Source organism: Lemur catta, chromosome 1 (genome assembly GCF_020740605.2).
Source record: "Lemur catta isolate mLemCat1 chromosome 1, mLemCat1.pri, whole genome shotgun sequence".
In the NCBI taxonomy this organism is placed as follows: domain Eukaryota; kingdom Metazoa; phylum Chordata; class Mammalia; order Primates; family Lemuridae; genus Lemur; species Lemur catta.
In genome coordinates, this window is record NC_059128.1 from 195,257,265 (window position 1) to 195,277,104 (window position 19,840).

Below are 19,840 nucleotides of genomic sequence, written 5' to 3' on the forward strand. Positions count from 1 at the left end.
AAATATGAATGAATAAATAGGGGTGAAGTGGAGGGAATAAACCCAGCTGATATTTACCATGTAGAGTCAACATGATCTAGGGAATGAATAGATGTGACAGAATAGAGAGACAAAGTTAGGTGACATTTTTGCCATTAATTTAGGGAATTAAGAAAGAGAACTGATCTGGAGAGAGTAAGATACTGATTTGTAATATTTAGATATATTATTGTGAAATTTTTGTAAGATATCTTCATGGAGACATTCAGTAGTTCTGGGTCTATTTTCAGAGAAAGAGCCCTAAATGGAATGAATAGTTTATCTGGTTTTTTTTTTTTTTTTTTACTTTTTGCCTGATATTGTGGTAAATGCATTATAAGAATTGCTTTTTTCTAACCTAACAACAAGATAATAGGACTATTAATGTTCTCAAATTAAGACAAGGAAGTTAGTAATTTATCAAGATCACCTAACCATTAAGTGGTGGAACCAGTGTTTGAACCCAGGCAGTCTAATGCTAAAGCCTAAATATATCTTCTATGCAATATGGTCTTCTAGAATTTAAAGAGCAACGGGTGTATTTATCATAGTTGAAACATCGGGAATGAATTAAATTATCTTTCAAGAGTGTATAGAGCAATAGTGAAGAGTGAGGAGAAAAAAAGCTGAGAGCAAAAGAATTTAAGAAGCAGGCAGAAGAGGATCCCAAGGAAGAGACTGAGAAGAGGCAAGCAGAGAGATGAGAGGAAAACCAAGGGGAGACCATGTCATGGAATCAGGGAAGACAAAGTCTTAGGAGGGATGAAGAGTTCAGGTAGGGAATTAAGGTATCCACAGATATCTTAATGAAATGAAATTTTCACAAAATTATCAAATAGCAAGAATGATCTTTACCATGACAAAGATCAAGATGTTTGTTAACTTAGGAAATTTGTAAACTTAAAAAGATTCACATTTTATAAGCCTATGTTCCTTACATGTTGCCATATAAAGAATAAGTTGCCAACATAGTGATCAAATGAATAAATAATATATCACAGTTTTTTTAGTTGTAGTATAACTAGTACAACATGGAAGTAAGTATTAATATATTAGCTTTGCTTTGTGATCTGTATGTCATTTTCTTCCTTGTAAGATAATAAGATGCAGGATTGATGAAGTTGTCCATTTGGTCTTGGTTGAAAACATTCCAGTGCAACATTGCCATTCATCTTCATAGTCATTTAAATGCAATTTGTTGCCCAGTTTTGTCATTCCACTTTATATTTTATGGAGTTTAAGATTCCACAATTGCTTTACGAATAGGGGAAAGCCTTAATCATTCCATCTTTATGCAAGGAAAACTGTCTTAGAAATCAGGCCAAAGAATGAATTCTTCAAAAGCAAGAAAGATGAAGAGTTGAACCAATAGAATTTGATTTCTGCAACTTGCAATTCTAAATGATCTTATAACTAGTTTCAAGAAAGGATTTTTTTTGACTGTGGTGACATATGCCATCTAGTGGCTAACTTAGGCTATTACAAGATAAACTAGAAAATTTTATTTTTATGTAAATAACATGGAGAGGGCAAAGTTTGGGTCATCGTACTTCATCTAATAATATCTTTTTCATAAAAGATAAAAATGTTGATTTTTATTTCACAAAGTATTATTTTAGTGCCAAATTTGATCTAATAATTCATTCCCTTTTTTACAGGCATCTTCAAAGTAAAGGGGGAGAATAAAAACAGAAAGAGAAGAGAAAGAAAAAAGAAAAATAAGGTAGCATTTTCTGCCTCCCACAATTGAAGGCATAAACAGTGCATAATCTAATAATAGTTCTTAAGTTGTTTCAGTTCTAGGGTGATTCCATTTTGTCATTGAACAAATGTTAAATTATTCTTACTTCAGATATATTTAATAGTTAGAATAAATAAAACTGATACATTTAAATGGAAATGTCATAGGTAAAAATGAATATATAACATCTCCCCCTTAGTATCATTGTAGTTAAACTGTTAATATTATGCATATATATACTTCACTATCTAAACTGACAGAATTAACTTTAATTAGATAGTCTCCATGACAATGGCAATGATCAATTTTTGGTCGTTATCTTACTCAACTCTCAGCAGCATTTGACACAATTTAAAGACCACTCCCTCCTTCTGGAAGTACTTTCTTTACTTTAAGGACATCATAATCTTCCTCCAGGGCCAGCTATATAGTGCAAGATGAAAATGTGGGTTTTCTTGTTCAAATGGCAAGAGAAAAATGTCCTTAAGGTAAATATAAGGTGTGTGAATTAAACATTTTATATTTTGTAGCTCATACTTGCACATATATTTAATTCTTCCCAGAACAGTGGACATGCTGCAAAAAACTAACTCAACTATTTTTATTTCACTTTTTAAAGAAAATTTTTATTTATTTATTTTAGAGACAAGGTCACCCAGGCAATCATAGCTCACTGCAGCCTCAAATTCCTGGGCTCAAGTGATCCTCCCACCTCAGCCTCCCAAGGAGCTGGGACTATAGGTGTCCACTGCCATGCCCGACTAATTTTTTTTTTTTTGTAGAAATGAGGATCTTGCTATGTTGCCCAGGCTGCCCTCAAACTCCTGGCCACAAGTGATCCTCCTGCCTTAGCCTCCCAAACTGCTGGGGTTACAGGCATGAGCTACTGGGCCCGTCCTTTATTTCACTTCTTGATACATATACTCTCTACTTTTGGCTTATGGATGAGGAAGGAAGGATTGAAAGGAAAAGGAACTATTGGCTACTGTATCTTTCCCTTTCCTTGTACATCATCATTTTCATTGTAAGTAGTAGGCTAATTCAGGGAAGTAGCATAGGTAAGCAAGGATATAATAGGGTTCCTTGGTTGTTCACCTTTGCTAGAACACCATTGCCTTCTTTCTGCTCTAAAAGCAAATTCTGGTTTGAATGAAAAATGTGGCCTCCCAGGGCGGTCAGCATCACCACTTACTCTATTGTACCTGTGGTGTGCTTCCCAGTACTTGCATTGAGTCTTACTTAGCACCCATGCATGTGGATCCACTGGAATTCTGTGCTCATGGGGTATCATTAATGCTCTATGTACATGAATGGTGGACACACATATTGTACACATCTTCTCTCTTCACTTTCATGCTCCATTGTCCCATCAAACTTTACTTACAAAACAAGTTCAAAGATAAAATTATTAAGAATTAGTGTTGGCCGGGCGCGGTGGCTCACGCCTGTAATCCTAGCACTCTGGGAGGCCGAGGCGGGTGGATTGCTCGAGGTCAGGAGTTTGAGACCAGCCTCAGCAAGAGCAAGACCTCGTCTCTACTAAAATAGAAACAAATTATCTGGCCAACTAAAAAATATATATAGAAAAAAATTAGCCGGGCATGGTGGCACATGCCTGTAGTCTCAGCTACTCGGGAGGCTGAGGCAGTAGGATCGCTTGAGCCCAGGAGTTTGAGGTTGCTGTGAGCTAGGCTGACGCCACGGCACTCACTCTAGCCCGGGCAACAGAGCGAGACTCTGTCTCAAAAAAAAAAAAAAAAAAAAAGAATTAGTGTCAGCTGAACAACCAAGTGTAGGCTCCATCTGAGTTGTACCTCCAAGACCTAGGATAGTGCCTGGCACATAGAATGTGCTGAATAAATATTTGTGAAATGAATAAAGGAATGCTTTATTTTTGTATCCCTGGAACCTAGCATAGCACAAGGTTTTGCTCTATATAACTGCTCAATAAATAATGTGGAAGGAAGGAAGGCAGGAAGTCGGTTGGATGGAAGAATCTCCATTATTTACTTCTACGTGATTGGCATGCAAAGTATTATTTTAAAGTTAGGTAAATTCTGCCAATGTCTGTATATTTAAATTTTTATAAATATCTTATTGTTCTACTAATATGGTATAAAACTACTTTTATTGCAGGACAAGTAGGACTAGGACTTAAATTGCAAGAGTTTCTTCTTGTTCTTTACTTTCAGCTCTGATTTACTCTACTAAAAAGGTACACAGACAAAATATATTTAATTCTCTATTGAGTTGTAATAATTTCACAGGCAAAAGTCAAAATAAGATTTGAAGTATGCTTTGTTGACAAATGACTGATTGCTCTAAATGATATTTCATTACCTTTGTTGATAAGTATGACAGTGTACTTTTGACTATCATGCATGAAAATTGATAACATTTAATTACTACAGTTTTTGGAAAACAAGTGCTTAGACGATCTCTTTAAGTGCAACAAAACAATAATACATCTTGGTAAGAAGTGCTCTGTTCTAACAGATGCACAGCAAATACATAATAAGTGAGTTTGCAACTTTTTTTCATTTATAATTCAGAATATACACATTTAATGAAATAGCTGTTCCATTATAAATAAATTCAGAGAGAAAGTAGATATAAGAACTAAAAGTAGATGGGTAAGTTGGTAGATATAGCTAAATGGGTGCAGCTATAATAAAATTTGTTTTTAATTGTTTGTTTATATTATAGCAATCTCTTTCTGAACTACCACTTCACATTGAATTATACACCGTCAGGAACAGTCCCCTCATTTTAGGATAGATTCAATAAACATTTATTAAATAGCTCACATCTGTGGCAAGTATTATGCTAAGACTTGGGAATATAATCAAACATTTCCTGCCTTCTGAGGCTCACAGCCTAGTGGGAAAAGTAACAAGTAGATTATTATTTCAACAAAATTACGATACACAGGTATAATAAAGATATATATAAAACAATAAGGAAGCAGTGTGGGCTAAATTTTCTTGAAGGACAAATAGGACTGAGTTACGTGAAGCATTAAAGTGTGGGGAGAGTGTTATAGAAAAAGGAAAAAGAATGAGACAAGACACATGTATTTTGGAGACTGCATTGCAGCTTCTGTGATAATGTCTTTACATTTGCGCTTACCAATATCACTAGAGGTAGTGACCTTCTATTAAGGCCTTCTGCAGCCTCTGATCCCTTCCTGCAACACTCTTCCTTTGGTGTTTGAGGTATCCCTCATACTCTACTACTTTCTTTTTTTGTTTCTCTCTAGTCATTCTCAATTTTGTTGACAAGGTCTCTTTTTCCTCTTCTTATCCATTTAAGTTTGTATTCCTCACGATTTGGTCCTGACCTCTCTTCTTTCCACATTCTTCCACATTTTCTCCAAGCAATCTGATTCACTCCCATGGCTTCAATGATCACAAATCTGTTGAAAGCTCTCAAACATGTATCTGTAATTTACCTCTCTCTCCTAGGTTCCAAACCCATACAACAGTGCATTTGCCAGACAGTTCCATCTAGGTGACCTTGAGGGCCCTCAAACCCAACATGCTCTGCAGATGAGTTTGCTTTCCAGCCACCATCAGGGCATGGGGCTACCACTCTCCTAGTTGTCACTTGTAGAAATCTTGGATGTCATCCTCAGTTTTTCCTCCCCCTCATCCTCCATGTCCAATCAGTTCTGTCAGTGATAACGTCTAAAGAGTCTCTCAAATTCCTCTATGCTGCATTTTCCTGGTATAATTATTGGACTTCTGCAAGACTTTCCTAATTTGCCCCTGGCCTCCAGTTCTGCCACCTTCAATCCATTTTCTACAATGCAGTGTGGTGATCTTGTTAATGTCCAACTCTAACCGTATCATTCTCCTTATTAAAAATCCTTAACAGTTCCCATTTATTAATATATCAAGATCAAGTTAAACTCTTTCATAAAGTAGGGTGAGCATGTGTCTGCATTTGCCTGAGACAGTCAAGTTTATGCTGTTAGCTCCAGGTTCCTCTCTGTCAGTGCCCCCTTTAACTCTCAAAAGGGTCCTACAAGGGTCCTGGTTCAGGTGATAACTTTCATTGTCACCCTACGTACATTGTCAGATTGCTGCCTGTGTCTTCAGCCTCATCGCTGCTATTCTCTTGTCCATTCTAAGCCCTAGTCATCCTAACCTACCACAGATGTCCAAACCACAGTGCTCTCTCTCACCTCCAGCCTTCTGCCCGTGCTGTCCTTTCTCCTGAAACATCATCTCTCTTTCTTTGCCTCCCCAGCTCCTGCTTTTACCTCCAGGTGTCAGGCTAGAGCCAGTTCTTCTTAGTAGAAAGACTTATCTAACTCTCTTCCACCCCAATAGATTAAGTGTCCCTTCTAAATGGTTCCATACTATTCTAGTTACTTTGATTATAACACTGTTCATGCTAATTAATAATTTCCTAATGTCTCTTTTACCTTCACAATATAAGTTTCTTTCTTGAAGAAATCTGACCTATTCACTATTGTGTTTCTATCACCTAACACGGTGTCTAGCATACCCAGTAGGAGCTAAAATGCCTTTTAATGAACTATGGTAGAATTTTTAATAAATCTGAACATAGTTTTAAGTTTTGATGAAAACTCTTTATAAAAATTGATTGATCCTATAATTTAATAAGCAATAACCATTCAGCATTTTGGCTTCATTCACCATATTTGTGCTGTCAAATTTTGCCATTGGAAAATACAGTGAACAATGAATCCTGGAATTCATTGAAAAAATGATAATAAATATTTAAAATATGATTTTGGATGTTTGCTTAGTATTCATCATAATAATTCTCTTAAGTCACTTCTCTCAGAGCTGCCAGGCCACATGGCAGTTTCAGGTAATTAAATGATTCAGTGAAATTACTTGGTGCCTTTAGATTTATTTCTACCAGCCTAGATAGCTCACATTAAAACATAAAGCAGATTAGTAGTCTAAAGGACATCCAGCTCAGCAAAGTCAAAACCTGTATCTCATTGCTAAGGATTATTAGTAAGCACCTAGCAGTGATTTTACTGATAATGAGTGAGAGGTTAATTTACTTCAAAAAAGAAAATAACAAAAACATTGTGAGTTTCTAGGAATAAGCTTTTTTTTTGAAGGTTGACATGATATAGGCAAACTCCTGTATATTGACCAAAATTTGGAAATTAAAACTAGAGTGCAATAAAAGAAGTATCGAGCAGCTTTTTTACATGTGAGACATTTATTAATCTCCCTTCCCCTAAAGAAGAAATTCATAATGGCTGGGAAAAATCAATAATTTTAACAGCCTTTGGCAAAACAAAGTAGAACCCTTAGCACATATCACATCAAATTTTTTGCAAATGAAAAAATTTAAAAAGTGAGTTTTATTGGATTTGGCAAGCTGCCACTGCCATTGTAGACAGCAAAATCCTTAGCACTTATCAGTTGGCTTGCATTAGCCCAAACAAGATGGTATATGAATGAGGAAAATTTTAATATTCCAAGAATCAGAAGTGTTGCATTAGATTTGGGCAGCCCCCAAAATCATTTAGTTTTTTCTCTTGCATCTTTTACCAAAGCCATTCTCTACTTACGTTGTAGGACATCAGAGCAGAGCTGTTGTTAACTCATCCCATTATTTCTCTGAAAGCAAGAAAACCGTTCTTCATATCTCACATAAATCCCTTGCGTACACATGATGTTATCATACTGCAACACATGAGTTACATCAGTATAACATGCCCTATGGCCCTCTGTGGGTTTCAGGGATGATAAATCTACTGAATAAATGAGATGTTCCTACTCCAGCATCCTGTTCCTTCTCTAGAATGGACTCCAGAACAATCACTTTCAAAGACCCAAATTCTGGACCACAAATTAGTGTTGGCAAAGTTAAGGGAAAACAAGGAAAATATAAAAACACATAGTGGAGTTTTATAAAGAGACACTTTGTTAACTTAAAGGATCATTATTTTAAGACAATTTTTTCTATATTTGGATTACCTAATACATCTTTTAATTTTAGAAATCATGATGAATTACATAGTATTTCTGTTGTTTTTAGTTAGCTCATTTGGAAAATAAAAAAATTATCAATTTGATGTCCATTAATTAATTGGCTTTTAAAATTTTGCATCTTTATAAATACTCAAATTGGAAACTACTACTAATCTATAGTATGTGTTTGTAATAGGTAAATTAAATTAAATTGTAAAAATCTATGACTATAATTTTTATATGCATATATATACATTCATTCATACAAAAATATATATAATTATGATAGAAGATTTCATATGAAGCAAGGATTTTTTTTAAAAGATCTAAAATGGCAAAAATCTGGTTTATCTTATACTTTCTATCAATTGTTATTTCCTAGTAACAATTACCTAATAACAATTTTTACCTAATAATAACTTACTATTACCTACTAACAACTTTTTCCAGTTTAGGTTTCAAGCTCTCTTCGCTTGATGCTAAAGTCTTTAGTCTGCCTGTTTCCCCTTGGAGGTAAGATCTTGTTCTCCCCTAATTAGAAAAGTCAATCTCTCCAGTCACTTCTACTACACTGGTTTCACTCTACCATTGAACACCTATTATGTGCCAGGCCCTGAACCTCGTATTCAAAATTCTGATAGACCAAGTACTCAGATTAACTTCACATCTCAGGAAAAAGAAAGAGAAAAACCTTAATTTGTCTCCAATTTAGTCTTTCAGGAAGAAAATCAGTGCTTTTTCCATGACTATTTTCTTCCCAAAGAATGGAATATAAAGCAGGATCCATACATTTATGTTATAAACATACCATGAAATTTTTCTCAGTTTTTGTCCTGTTTCCCAACCAGTTATTGTTTATACTATTATAGCAAAATATACATTACTTTTTCTGAAACTGTCAAGTAGATTTTTAGAGGAACTAAAATAAAGTTCTAGTGAAAGAATCCTCTTGAAATATTTCCTATAAGCAACACATATGTAAACACACAAGCATTTCCCAACAGTTACATTGTGACATATTCTCCAGCTTAGAAACCACGTCTGAGCTGTGAACTGTTTCTGTCTTCTATGTCAACAGCAGGGTGACTTTGGATACTCGTTCTATCACTCATTCATTTAACCAATACTTATTTCATGCTTATGATATACCGGTCACTGTGTTTGGCATGAGAGATACCAGGTGGTGAACAATATAGACAGGGAACCTACTATTGTGGTTATCAGTTACCTAGTAGTATATAATGACCAATATGAAGAAAGAGTAGAGGAAGACTATTTAGCTAGTTATTTGTTTAGAGAAGTCATTTCTTAAATTTCTAGATTAGATTAGACCTTTTCCCCTGCAATAAAGCCTTAAATCAGCACCCTAATACCTACATCACAATATACATAACTTTTATAATTAATTAGTTGTGAATTTGATGTGAGTTAGCATTTGATGCCTAATCTCCATATAGCTTCTATGTATCCCCTACTCTGTTCTCAGGAACCAGCACAATGCCTGGCATGTCATAGTTACTCAATAAATATATATTGGGTTAATGGTAAAATCTTAGTCCCAGGAGCAAGAATATTTAGTTTCTTCTATAGAATCTTCACTACCATCTTCCCAGTCAGGATAAGTAAGAATAACTCTGCTATTATCAGGATCTCAAAGTAAATTGAGACTTGGAATTGGGAAAAAACCTGGAGCTGAACATTTCAGTATACCTGGTATCCCCCAAACCACACCTGAGCTATTGTCCAAATAATCTGGTTGGCATCAAACTAAATTTATCACTACTCTGTAAAACTACCTCATTTTAAATATATTATAAAAACAACAGGTAATGATCACAGAAAACATGGAAAGTTTAGAAAAGTATACATCTGTGTTTTTAAGATTTTGGTAGAGGTATTTAAGACCATCTACAGTAACCTTGCTTGGTAGTTATTCATTATTGAGCACTATCTCATTTATCCTCTTAATTTGATGCTTCCCTTTCCTCTGCTTCCCCCACTGTAGTTCTACAAATAGGTTTTTTTTTTCTTTTCTTTTCTTTACACCATGTTCTGAATCTTTCCTTTTTCTCCTATCATTCTTTGGTTTCCATTTTCATGGGAATTACCAATGACTAACAAGCTTTGGTCAATTAACTCTTATGCAGAAACCCACTTATAAAATATATAACAGCACAACTCTCCTGGAAGTATTGAGGGGATACGGGGGTTCAGGTGAAAGGCATTTTCTTTGCTTTTTTCAGTTTCTATAGGTTGCCTGCATTCCTTGGCTCCTTCCTTATTTAAAGCCAGCAATGGCCAATTGAGTCTTTCTCCCATCACATCACTCTGACACTGACTCTTCTTCCTTCCTCTTACACATTTAAGAACACTTGTGATTATACTGGGCCCTCTGGGTAATCCAAGAAAATCTTTCTACCTTAAGGTCAGCTGGTTAGCAACCCAATTCCATTGGCTACCTTACTTACCGTTTGCCATGTAAAGCAACATAGTCACAGTTTCCAGGTATTAAGTTGTGGACATTTTTGAGGGGCTATTATTCTGCCTAACACAGAGGGGGTTGTGAATCCTTTCATTTAGTTTATTCTACTTTGCCTTGCAAGACCTCTGATTTCCCTTTGTCTTTTCCTTTTCACCTATGTATTAGGCAGGGCTCTCCAGAAAGATGGAACCAATGGGATATATATATTAATAGATATAGATATATAAGAGTGGATTAATTGGCTCAAGTGATGATTATGGAAGCTGAAAAGTTTCAAGACAGGCCGTTTGCAAGCTGAGGACCCTGGGATGCTGGTAGCATGGCTCAGTCCAAGTCCGAAGGCTGCAGAACCAGAAAAGCCAATGGTGTGATTCTCAGTCTGAGGCCAAAGGCCTAAGAACCCAGGGGGGCCATCGGTGAAAGTCCTGGAGTGCAAAGATCAGAGAGCCTGGAGTTCTGATGTCCAAGGGCAGAAGAGTGGCCCCCCTCTCTGGCATCCCCCAAACCAGGAGAGGGAGAAACTCCAGGAGACAGCGAGAAGAATTCACCTTTCCTCTGCCTTTGTTTTCTATCCCGAGCCCCCAGCTGATCAGATGGTGTCCTCCCACACTGAGGGCAGATCTTCCCCAGCTCACACTCCACCAACTCACATGCCAATCTCCTCTGCAGACACCCTCACAGACACACCCAGAGACAGTGCTCCACCGGTTCTCTAAATATTCCTTAATACATTCAAGTTGACAGTTAAAATTAACAATCACAACCTTTCAGCTGCCAAAGGGCACTTCTCATTTCCTTTTTTGCCTTTTTTCTGTCCTGGAAGCTATGTGATTCAAAGATGGCCTCTTTACATTCTATCTGTGCTTTTACATCTTGCATACTTTGAAGCCTCTTCCCTGTAGTCCTTGCTCTGACTTGCCTGAACACTATTATAGTATTTCTGATTTAGAGTTGACTGTCTTTCTGGTAATAGTTTTAGAACAACTCTAAACCCTCTTTCCTTTCCTGTCATCCCCACAAATTTCCTTGGTTGCTTTGCTGTGGGATGAGGCTGGTGCTGGCACATGAGAGACGCACTGAACTTTTTTATTCACAGTTAATGTGAGGTTTTACTAGTCTCGGTTCTCAAGATCTACTGAGTACATGGTTTTTCTGCAGACATACTTTTCCCTTCTTTTTGTTTTGTATCATTTTTGAAGGAACTATTAGGAGGCTGGTAGGAAGGCCACTGCCATTGTCTTAAGCTACCCAACAAGTTATATATTTTGTTTTGATATCACAATGTTGAGAAAATACTCCATCACACAGAAAAGTACTTTGTAAATGGAAGCCGTTTTTAAAAAAAATAGCTCACGTTCCAAATTTGGGATACTCCTTATTTTAATTGATCCTGCAGCTTACAAGAAACAAAGTAGCACTTTTTTTAAAGTTAATTCTCTAAGAGCATGTACCAACTGCTTAGCTTTTTGTAACTGATATTATTAAACTTGTAAGTTGTGAAGGAACTTTAGGCAATTTTTAAACCTTGATTGTTTTTTGGATGTTTCAAAAGTAGCATACAATTCGTGATATTACATTTTTTAAAATCAGATAGATCAGTGCCTTGTAGTCCATCATGAGGATGCTAATTCTTTCTTTGTGAAATAGGTAACCATTGAAGTATTTTGATCAGTAATTTGACAAATCACTCTGGGTGTTATGTTCAAGGGTAGGCTGTAGGGAGGTATGGCCTGAAGCAGGAGACCCATAAAGCAACTGTTGTAATGACGCTTATAAATGGATGGTCTCATACCAGACTGGTAGGTGTGGAGGGTGTAAGGGTGGTCAGATTCTGAATATATTTTGAAAGAAGAGCTCATAGGATTTCTTGAGGGATTGAATATGAGATTTGAGAGAAAGAGCAACTGAGGATAATTCCTTGATTTTTGTCTTGCGTAGATGGAGCATATGAAAGCAGCCGATTTGGACAGGAGGTTTAGAAATTTACTTCTAGAATATTAAAATTGAGATGCATATAAGACATCCAAGAGGAATTTCAAGTAGGCAGGTAAATATATGAGTCTAGGATTCAAGAAAGTGAGAGAGAAGTCTAGGCTGGAGTCATAAATTTTGGAGTGATTAGCATATAGATGGTTTTTAAAGCCATGAAACAGGCTAAGATCATCAATGGAGTGAGTTAAGAAAGAAAGAAGTCTAAAGGCTGAGCTCTGGGCACACCAGTATTAAGAGATTAGGGGGATGCATACATAGGGAACAGCAAAAGAGACTATGAAGTAAGGAAAACCAGTGGAGTGTGGAGTCTTAGGACTCCACAAATGAAGAGAATTCTGGGATGAGAGAGCAACTCAACGTTTCAAATGCAGGGGGTAGATCAAGAAATGAGGACTAGGAATTGACTGCTGAATGCAGTCACTTGAAAATCATCAACAATCTTGCCCAATGTAGTTCCAGTGGAACAGGGGAATGAAAACATTGGAGTGAGTTCAAGAGAGACCGAGAAGAGGAGAATTGGAAAGAGTAAGCACAGACAACACATGTACTGCTTTTCTTATGTGCTACAAGAAATGTAAAGCAATTTATTGGGATGGAAGCTGCAGGGAGAAGTGGGCCAAAGAGACTTTTGTTTTTGTTTTAAATGTGAAAAATTATAGCATGTTTATATCCTTGTGGGAATGATCCAGTGGAGAGGAGAAATTAATGATGCAGAAGGCAGAGACTTTCTGGATCAATGGCTTTGAGAAGCGCTGAAACTTTAGGATCTAGTCCACAAAGGAAGACAGAAGCACTGATAAGGCCTCCTTGTTAAAGAGGAGAAAGCAGAATAAATGGGCAGGTAGGTGTGCGTAGGTGGATAATGGATGATGGTACCATATAGAAATTATTTTCTGATTGCTCAGGTGAGAGTAAGGATGGGGCAGAGATCACATAAGTCAGAAAAGAAGGAAGAGACTGCAGGGTGGTAGTAGGGTGGGGGAGAACAATTCTGGGAATCTAGTGTGATTGCCAGCCAACACTTTGAGGAGGGTGGTTATACATTTTGGAGACCAGTCAGCATGGCCGTGTGTTTTCTTGAACCATGTTCTGCTGCACAGATGTAGGTACAGGTGAGTGAGGTGTAGAAGGAGTATGACAGGAACCTTTTAAAACCTTATGATGACTGGACCCCACTCACATTCAGATATTTGTTCGGTTGAGGAAGGGCCTGACCGTTGGATTATTTTAAAGTAGCTAAGATGATTCTAAGCAAAGTCAGACATGAGGTATTGGAGTATTACATAGCTTTTCCCTGAAGCAGGTGGGGGTATGGAGCAGTTGTGGGCTATAAAGCTAAATGGGTAAATTAAGAGTAGTAGTGATTTGATTATTTTTTCTAATTCATTTTTGGATAATCCTGGTCTAGAATTTTTGGACTTGGGGAAATTCCTAGAACACTTAGAAAAGATGCTTTAAAAAAGTCTGACATTGGTCATCTCTACCCCTATCATGGGAAAAATATACAGAAAGTTTAGATATGATATTTTAGGTATTTGATTTTTTAAAATTACACTAGCTTTGATATAAACAAATCAATTTTGTGGATCTTCAGCAAATAAATTATATTTTTAGCATAGATTTTATGCTAAGTTTCAGCCTGAAGCATTTTGTATGTAAAACTGAAGTTCTAACAGAAACTTAATGCAGAGGAGAATATATTTACAATCTTTTGATATGAAACACATTCATAAGGTTACTGAAGCTTTTTTAGTCTATAGATGGATTACTACTGTACAGAAAAAAAATAAAAATGAAAAGATGGTGCTTTTTCCAAGATATGGCAATTATCTTATTTTGGGACTAGATTTTGAGTAAAATGGTTTCTCAACTATCTTGTTCTCTGAAGCAGTAAAGACTGTGGAAGAGTTTCCTATGCTTTTGGCAAACAGCAACCTCTCAGTACTCAAAACCACAGCTAACATTTTTCTGTTTTGGGGGAAAGGAGACACAGAAGTTGCAGGTTTAGTGAAGATTCATTTTATCAGCTCATGAAGTTAAAAATTCATAGTGCTATCTCTGCACATAGTAGACACTCTGAGCAGACTTGTTGGACCAATGAGTATACAATTTAATATGATATTCTCTCTCTTTTCTGTGAAAACTTGGAAAAAATTTGCTTTGAAATAAAAAATCTATTATTTTCATATAAATATATAAAATGTATTCTTATATATTTTCTATAAATATATAAAACATATATTTTATATATTTTCTTGTTACAAACAAGGTAAAATTCCCAGTCTTCAATTCAGAGGAGTTTTATTTGAGCAAAGTCCAAGTAAGAATTAGATACCTTCCCTTTTGCTGCTTCTTCTAGTTCTGACACTACAGAAGAGAAGCAAGAAACTAAATACTGAGGGACATATTAAACAAATACCACTTCAACAAAACCCAAGCCAGATGCAAATAATTCAAGAAATAATGGGCCTAAAGACAGCAAAGTTTCCAGGGTTGTTATAGATATTTACTCCCTCTGCTACCATTATGTTTCTGTAGTCAAGGATCAGTTATACCACAGTTTAGACAACTCCCTGGAAACAATGTTCACTGTTAAAGCTGTTCCAGGAGCACAGGAATTCCTTTGATGAGCTCTAAGAGATTGGTAACAATACCTCCTAAAGGGCCACGTTGCTAGGTAACAGCTTGTTTCCTTGGTCACGGTGAATCCATGGAAGACCCCCAAAAGAGGCTGCAGATTCTTGGCAGACTGCTCTCGTATTCCCTCCAGGGAACATGATGAAAAATGTCTTCAGAAAAATAGCTTTATGAAGGCGAGAGGAACTTTTTGCACCCGCAAGACATGTCTGAAAGGTAGGAAAATGAAATTAAAAGTAACCTTAGTCATAACTTGAGAGAAAAAAACCAAACATAGATATAATGTTACCAGATTAAATTTCATTTAAACATGTAAAGTCACGCAACCTGCCTTACTAATGACTATTGCTTTAAGAGAGAAGCAAACTCAACTACCACCCTTTCCCCTAATACTATGCAACTGGTTACAAATGCAATGCAATTCCTGTGATCATGGTTGTAACAGAGAGAGGTGGGCTTACTCTTTTAGTGATGTCTGTGGAAACACAAGACTCTTAAAGAAAGCAGGTGGAAATTTCAGGGGAAAAATAGATAAGACAGCCGAAAGGTAATGTCTATTACTATTTATATGAAATTATTATCACAAAAACAAGACTTACACTATCTTATTAAAGCCACAAATCAGATTAAACAGATGTCAAAACCCAAACCTTGTTCCTCACTCCTAAATTTTGTAGCTCACAAGTGTTTTCCAAAACATGCTGATAATTAAATAATATACAATTGGATGGTTTACAGATTTCTTAAATTTTTTTGTCTTCATATTGGTGTATAACCTGGCTCTCATTTTAAAAATAATGAAATTTGCACCTTGAATTTTTAGGATTAAGTGCATTGTGGTTTCATAAAAGTGTATGAAACTTATTTATAGCTTCCATTTCCTACCTGTTAAGAGAGGAATCATGCTTAGGTAGGGGATTAGAGATCAAAGGAGTGATAGAAGTTCTGTTTTTGTTAGCCACCTGTGTACATCTCAAGCAGTGTCAAGCATTTTGTTGATTTTAATGTTAAAAACCAAATATGTAATAATTTGGAGAAATTACCATGTGAAATAATAGTTTTTAAATGGGTAGAAGTTCTGTGCAGAATTACAAACTTCATTTTTTCCCCTACTTGCTAAAATCCTTCAACACACTACAACAAGAGGAGGTGCATTTGTGAGTTCTATATAAAATGATCCTTACTATCAGTATTGTTATTTTTTACGTAGTAAATCTTTATAAAACGATTTTAGAGATGGTATAAAAGGTAATACCCAGGAAACAACTTAAATTTTAATTTTCAAATTGTGAAAGGAAAAAAGGAAGGAAGGAAAGGAGAGAGGGAGGGAGAAGGAAGGAAGAGAGGTTGGAAAAGAGGGAGGGAAGGAGAAAAGAAAAACTTCTTTAGTGTCTGTATTTTTTCAATCACATTTCTGTACATCTTGAAACAAGAATCTTTGTCATACCACCTTCCTAAAACAGTTCATTTCATTTGGCATTTTATAGCTTTATCTCTGCTTGAAGGTTCTACCTCAATCACATATTATCTTTTAGTGTCTATATTCTTCTCTCTTGTAGTGTTGGATGTGGTTAAATTTTCAAAGTTGTAATGCAGGGAGTAGTAGATGTTCCTCAAGTATTAAAAACCACCTAAGCAGCAGCTATATATATTGTTACAATAAAGTCTTAAAATTTTCCAAATATAATTTTGTAGAAGGAACATAGAAATATTTTAGTTCCTCTATCTTCATTGTTTCTGGTATTTGAATACATTTTTTTCTTCTATAAATGTCAGTGAACCCACTAGTAGCTATTGGTGTTTATAGGCTTCTCCCTCCGGAAAAGTATTATAGATGTTTGTTCTTTTACTTTTGTTGTACCTCAATTTGAGGGACTATAAATGTTTATAAGAATGTGCATGGGTCTGGAGTAATATGGACCTGCAAAATTTATAAGAATAAAAATTATATCACATAAAATTAAAACCTGGCTCATTCAGACTGAAGTAGAGAAAAAAACAATTGTAGTTGTCTATTTTCAAAATTAAAATTTATTGTTGTATAGTTTCAGAATCAATAATCTAAATAAATTAAGATACATTTGTTGAAATCCTAGGCTTTGGGATAATTGAAATATTTTTTGGATAGCTTTTCGAAATGGTTCATTGATATACTTTTATTTACTCAATTTACTTAATTTAGAGCTATCAGAAAGTAGCAATAATCTTCAAATTTAAAAATTTGGTATACCTAATTTGCCATCTCAGAAATTAATAGCTTCATATATCAGACTTCTTCCTGATTTTACAAGAATTCCATTGAAAGTACTTTCTATGCTCTCATTACCATCTCTAGCATGTGGGTAGCACAATCATCACCCATTTTACAAATGAATAAAATATAGGCATAGAGAGGACAGGAATTCTGGGTTTTAAAAAATAAAAAAGAATGAACTAAGAAATCAAAGAGGCTGAATTTTTATCTCCTTTCATCCAAATTTAATGCTCTAGAATTCATGGTAATTTTCTTCTGGCCCATAGTAACTGGCTTTAGCAAGATCTCACTGGATTGAGAACCTAACTCAATATTTTTTTTGAGGGGAGGAGGAGATTGAGAGTTTGGGGAGAGTTTGCCCTTTGCTAACTGAAAAATGATTGAGAATTCTTTCCTTCCTTCTTCCTAAATACAAAGCTTTCATGATTAAGCAATGAATATAAATGGAATGTTTAGAAATTGAGTCATATTCAATACTATTTTGACGACAGTATGTGTGTTAAAGGAGCTCCCTTGCCTTCTGTAGGATGTGTGCCCAACATAGCTTCATTCAACTAAGAGCTCAACCCCACCTCAGAAACTAGGTCATCCGCCATTTCCTCCTTCACTTGCCTTACAAAGTTACATAATCACCAACTTGACATTTTAATTAAACAGATAGCACCCGTTGCTGCAGACAATTTATGAGGCTTATAAATTCATGATTGTAAAGGACATTGTGATCTTCTGATGAAAGGGGCTCATGAATTGATAAGTTATATTATTGTTGTTTTTCATCCAGCAATCTCAGCTCACCTGATTCCTTCTTGTTAGCCATTCTCCTCTTCTTTAAACCAAGAATAGATGGCCAATTCAGATAATGCCACCTATTTTAGAGAAACTATAAATCACGGCTGGCAAAGGCTGTACAGTTTTAGCCATGGCACCTTCTCCATGGCAGCTTTATATTAGAACATTAATAATATTAATTTCTCTTTCATAAAGGTTTAGATTTGTAATTTATGATAACTGTTTGTTCACTGCAGGCAGAAAGATTAAAAACAAGTAAACCAATATACCAACTAAACTGCATGTGTCTGGTTTTATTTTCTTTTGGGGAGGGGAGGTAGGAGGGTTTTAAAAACAGCTTGATGTTATCTGGAACGGTGTTCTCATAGCTTCTACTACTGAAGACTTAACTTTTGTTTTTAGTAAATAGTAACTGCACAGATTTACATGTTCTATTAACTAGTGCAATTATTTATACATGATTAAGTGAAGCAATCAGAATAAGAAAAATAAATATTAATGATAATTTCCTTAATAACAACTACATCCTAATAATGATAGGGCTCTACAGTTATTAAGGAATCACAGTAGTTATCTGCATCTTACTCGAATCCTAATGGTAAAGAACACTTAGTTATTTGCTAGCATAACTTGGGAAAATTACCCCATCTCTCTATACCTCGATTTCCTCATGTATAAAATTGAAATAATAATGGTACCCACCTCCTTAAGGTGATTGGAATGATTAAATGAGTTAATCTAGGTAAAGCTCTTAGTAAAGTGCCTCACATGGCAAGTGTACAATTAATGTTAACCATAAAATTGTTATTTTAGTAATAGTACTAGTTGTCATCATAGCAGTAATGTTACAAAACAAAACCAAACCAAAAATCCTATCACTGAGGCCGAGTCCACATCATCTTCTAAGTTAAGGATAAAGAACTGAGAATCAGAGATGCTAAATGCCTTGTCCACGGTCACAGCAGGAGCTGTTCCTCAGATTCCTAGGACTGGCAGGTCTTGCAGTTTTGACTTCAGTGATGTGCACATTAGGCAGTTGTAGATGAAGCAGGAGATTGGGTTTGTTATATAATCTGGAAGATGCCCCATTTTTCCTTTTCTTTTTTAAACTGAAGGATCAGAAATGATCTTGTTTTGCTGAGATTTGTCAAAAAAAAAAAAAAGGCAGACTGAAGAAAAATTCCATATGAAATTTATGATAGAAATAACAGAACAAAGAAAATTTTGAGAATGTCCCAGAGGTTTTTACCACAAGGTCCTCCCAGCACACTGCCTCTTTTCGCTGCACCCTGGTGTGGTGCCCAGAGTAATAGAATGTGCAGGAAGAAATCTGAATTTGGGGACTACAAGGATTTTATATTCAAAGACAATCAGACTGGTCATCTACTGTTTGGAATCTTCTTAGCAGAAACTCTTGACCATTCTTTAACTTATTTTTCAATTCATTCTGAAAAAAATGAAAGGGGTGAGGAGGGAGACAGAGAAAGAAAGAAAAAGAGAAAAAAGAGGAGAGGGAGAGAGATGGTAGGGATGTTAGCTGCCTCCTTGCTTGCATTACCGAAGTTTTAATTACCTTCTATTATTAATAAATGCCTAGTTGTTATCAGGATACCGCCATAAAAAGTTCTAGTTTAAGACAGAAATATATCTAATGTAAACTAAGACGAAGAGATAATTTTCACTTACTTTTAAATTTAATTTCACTTTGCAGCTGATGTGCTTAGTCTTGCAGCACTACACAAGAAGGCATAGTGAAAACCCAATCAACTGGATATTTCTTATCAGATCTTTTAATCATGTGAACTTTTTTTGTTGATGCCCTACTTTAGGGAGATTATATAATATAAGCAGAATGAGACCATTCCTCATACTTCAGATTAAAAATCAAGAGGGAGGGAGCCTTCCAGGTTATTCTGTTAACCCAACCCCTCATTGTATGACCATCACTGGAGTCTGGAATC

The 19,840-nt window shown here is 35.7% G+C and overlaps 1 protein-coding gene across 1 annotated transcript in view; it reads left to right on the forward strand.

The window, feature by feature from the left end:
* The first annotated feature begins 14,795 nt into the window (after window positions 1-14,795).
* Window positions 14,796-19,840, forward strand: part of LOC123641711 — a 32,029-nt gene continuing 26,984 nt past the window's right edge. Inside the window, exon 1 of the mRNA XM_045556633.1 lies at window positions 14,796-15,052. Within this exon, the coding sequence (XP_045412589.1) occupies window positions 15,042-15,052 (11 nt within the window). The 5' untranslated portion in view covers window positions 14,796-15,041. The remainder of the gene's footprint in view (window positions 15,053-19,840) is intronic.